At 44.3% G+C, this 1,951-nt stretch overlaps 1 protein-coding gene across 1 annotated transcript; it reads left to right on the forward strand.

Moving 5' to 3' along the window:
* The first annotated feature begins 203 nt into the window (after window positions 1–203).
* On the forward strand, window positions 204–1,502 carry LOC129686240 (olfactory receptor 1-like). The gene has a single exon (XM_055620053.1). It carries the CDS (start codon window positions 204–206, stop codon window positions 1,143–1,145), a length of 942 nt encoding a protein of 313 aa, XP_055476028.1. The 3' UTR covers window positions 1,146–1,502.
* The last annotated feature ends 449 nt before the right edge of the window (window positions 1,503–1,951 follow it).

A 1,951-nucleotide genomic window follows, 5' to 3' on the forward strand; every position in this document is an offset into this window, starting at 1 on the left:
CCAGTACCGCTGAATTCAATCCATACCCTCATATCTTTGCTTTATGCAACTATTACACACTTGGGAAAACAGAAAGTAATGAAGTAATCTTTTATGACCACAAGTGTTAGATTTAGCTTTTAAATTTTTTCTTAAAAGCTCTGCGTGGTGTATATGCTTGTATATTCATACAAACCATTCTTTGAAAAGGTTAAGAAGTCAACATGGAAAGAAGAAATCAAACTGATGTCTCAGGGTTCCTCCTCCTGGGCCTGCCCATCCCCCCAGAGCACCAGCACCTGTTCTATGCCCTGTTCCTGGTCATGTACCTCACCACTGTCCTGGGAAACCTCATCATCATCATCCTCATTCAACTGGACTCCCATCTCCACACGCCCATGTACTTGTTTCTCAGCAACTTGTCCTTCTCTGACCTCTGCTTTTCCTCTGTCACAATGCCCAAGTTGCTGAAGAACATGCAGAGCCACGTTCCATCCATCACTTACGCAGGCTGCCTGGCACAAATGTACTTTTTCCTGCTTTTTGCAGACCTTGAAAGCTTCCTCCTTGTGGCCATGGCCTATGACCGTTATGTGGCCATCTGCTTCCCCCTGCACTATGCTATCATCATGAGCCCCAAGCTGTGTCTCTGCCTGATGGCACTGTCTTGGACACTGACCACAGTCATCTCATTGGCACACACCCTGCTCATGGCTCGACTCTCTTTCTGTGCTGACCATGCGATCCCTCACTTCTTCTGTGACATGTCAGCTCTTCTGAAGTTAGCCTGCTCTGACATTCAGATCAATGAAGGGCTGATATTTATCTTGGGAGGACTTGTCATTATTGTCCCATTCCTGCTGATATTTTTATCTTATGCACGAATAGTGTTCTCCATCCTCAAGGTCCCCTCTTCTAGAAGTATCCGCAAGGCCTTCTCCACCTGTGGTTCCCACCTGTCTGTGGTGTCTCTCTTCTATGGGACAATCATTGGTCTCTACTTATGTCCATCAGCTAATAACTCAACAGTTAAGGAAACTGTCATGGCTGTGATGTACACAGTGGTGACTCCCATGCTGAACCCCTTCATCTACAGCTTCAGGAATCAGGACATAAAGGGAGCTTTAAAAAGGGTGTTTTCAAAGCAGACGGCAGTTTGTCTCTGAGACAGTGACTCTAAAAATTAAAATATGTTTTCAAATATAGGCTCAATTTCAAATAGTAACACATGCAGGGGCTTTTATCAAGTAGATAGAGTTTATCATGCCTATTAAATTTACCACTGTACTTCATGTGTGGCATAACTTAAGCTCTGACACACCCTGAGTGCTCCTTTATTATTTTTTAAGTCTGAATAAACACTAATGTTGGTGTACAGTGCTCAAAAATGTACAGTTGTTTCCAGTTCCCTAAAAGCAGCTTCAACTACTCAGTGACTTTGGTACTTTGCCTCTGACAAATACACTTATTAAATAAGTACTGTTTTCAACCCAGTGTGCACATTCCCTCAAAAAATGCATTTGTTCCGTGGAGTCATCTTTCTTGTTTTAACTTCCTTATGGGTTCTTTCTCATGTGGCTGATTAAAAACTTATCAGTTCTCATCAAAAGTGGCTGCATTGTCCTCTACTGTGGCCTGGTAAGGCTGCTCCCCCCTCAGGGGGAAGTGATCAACGAGCAGGCCAATCAGATTATGTCAGAGGCAGTCCCTCTTCCCATTACTAGGTAACCCACTTGGACACTGAACTGCCATGGACTACACCTGTGCAGGGGTTCTAGGTTATCTCCACAAATAGTCCTTGGTTGGAGTATGAGTCTCTGGGAAGTTCCCTGTGTTCAAATTATCTTGTTCTGTTGCTCTCCTTGTGGAGTTCCCCCCTTAGTAAGTTAGCTCTTACTAAGATCAGAAAGGAGAGGAGAACCTCCCCTATCAGTGGACTTGGGGAGTGGCATGCATGCAGAAAGGGGAGGGA

The sequence above is a fragment of the Psammomys obesus genome, unplaced genomic scaffold, assembly GCF_907164565.1.
Source record: "Psammomys obesus unplaced genomic scaffold, mPsaObe1.curated_primary_1811, whole genome shotgun sequence".
Lineage (NCBI taxonomy): Eukaryota > Metazoa > Chordata > Mammalia > Rodentia > Muridae > Psammomys > Psammomys obesus.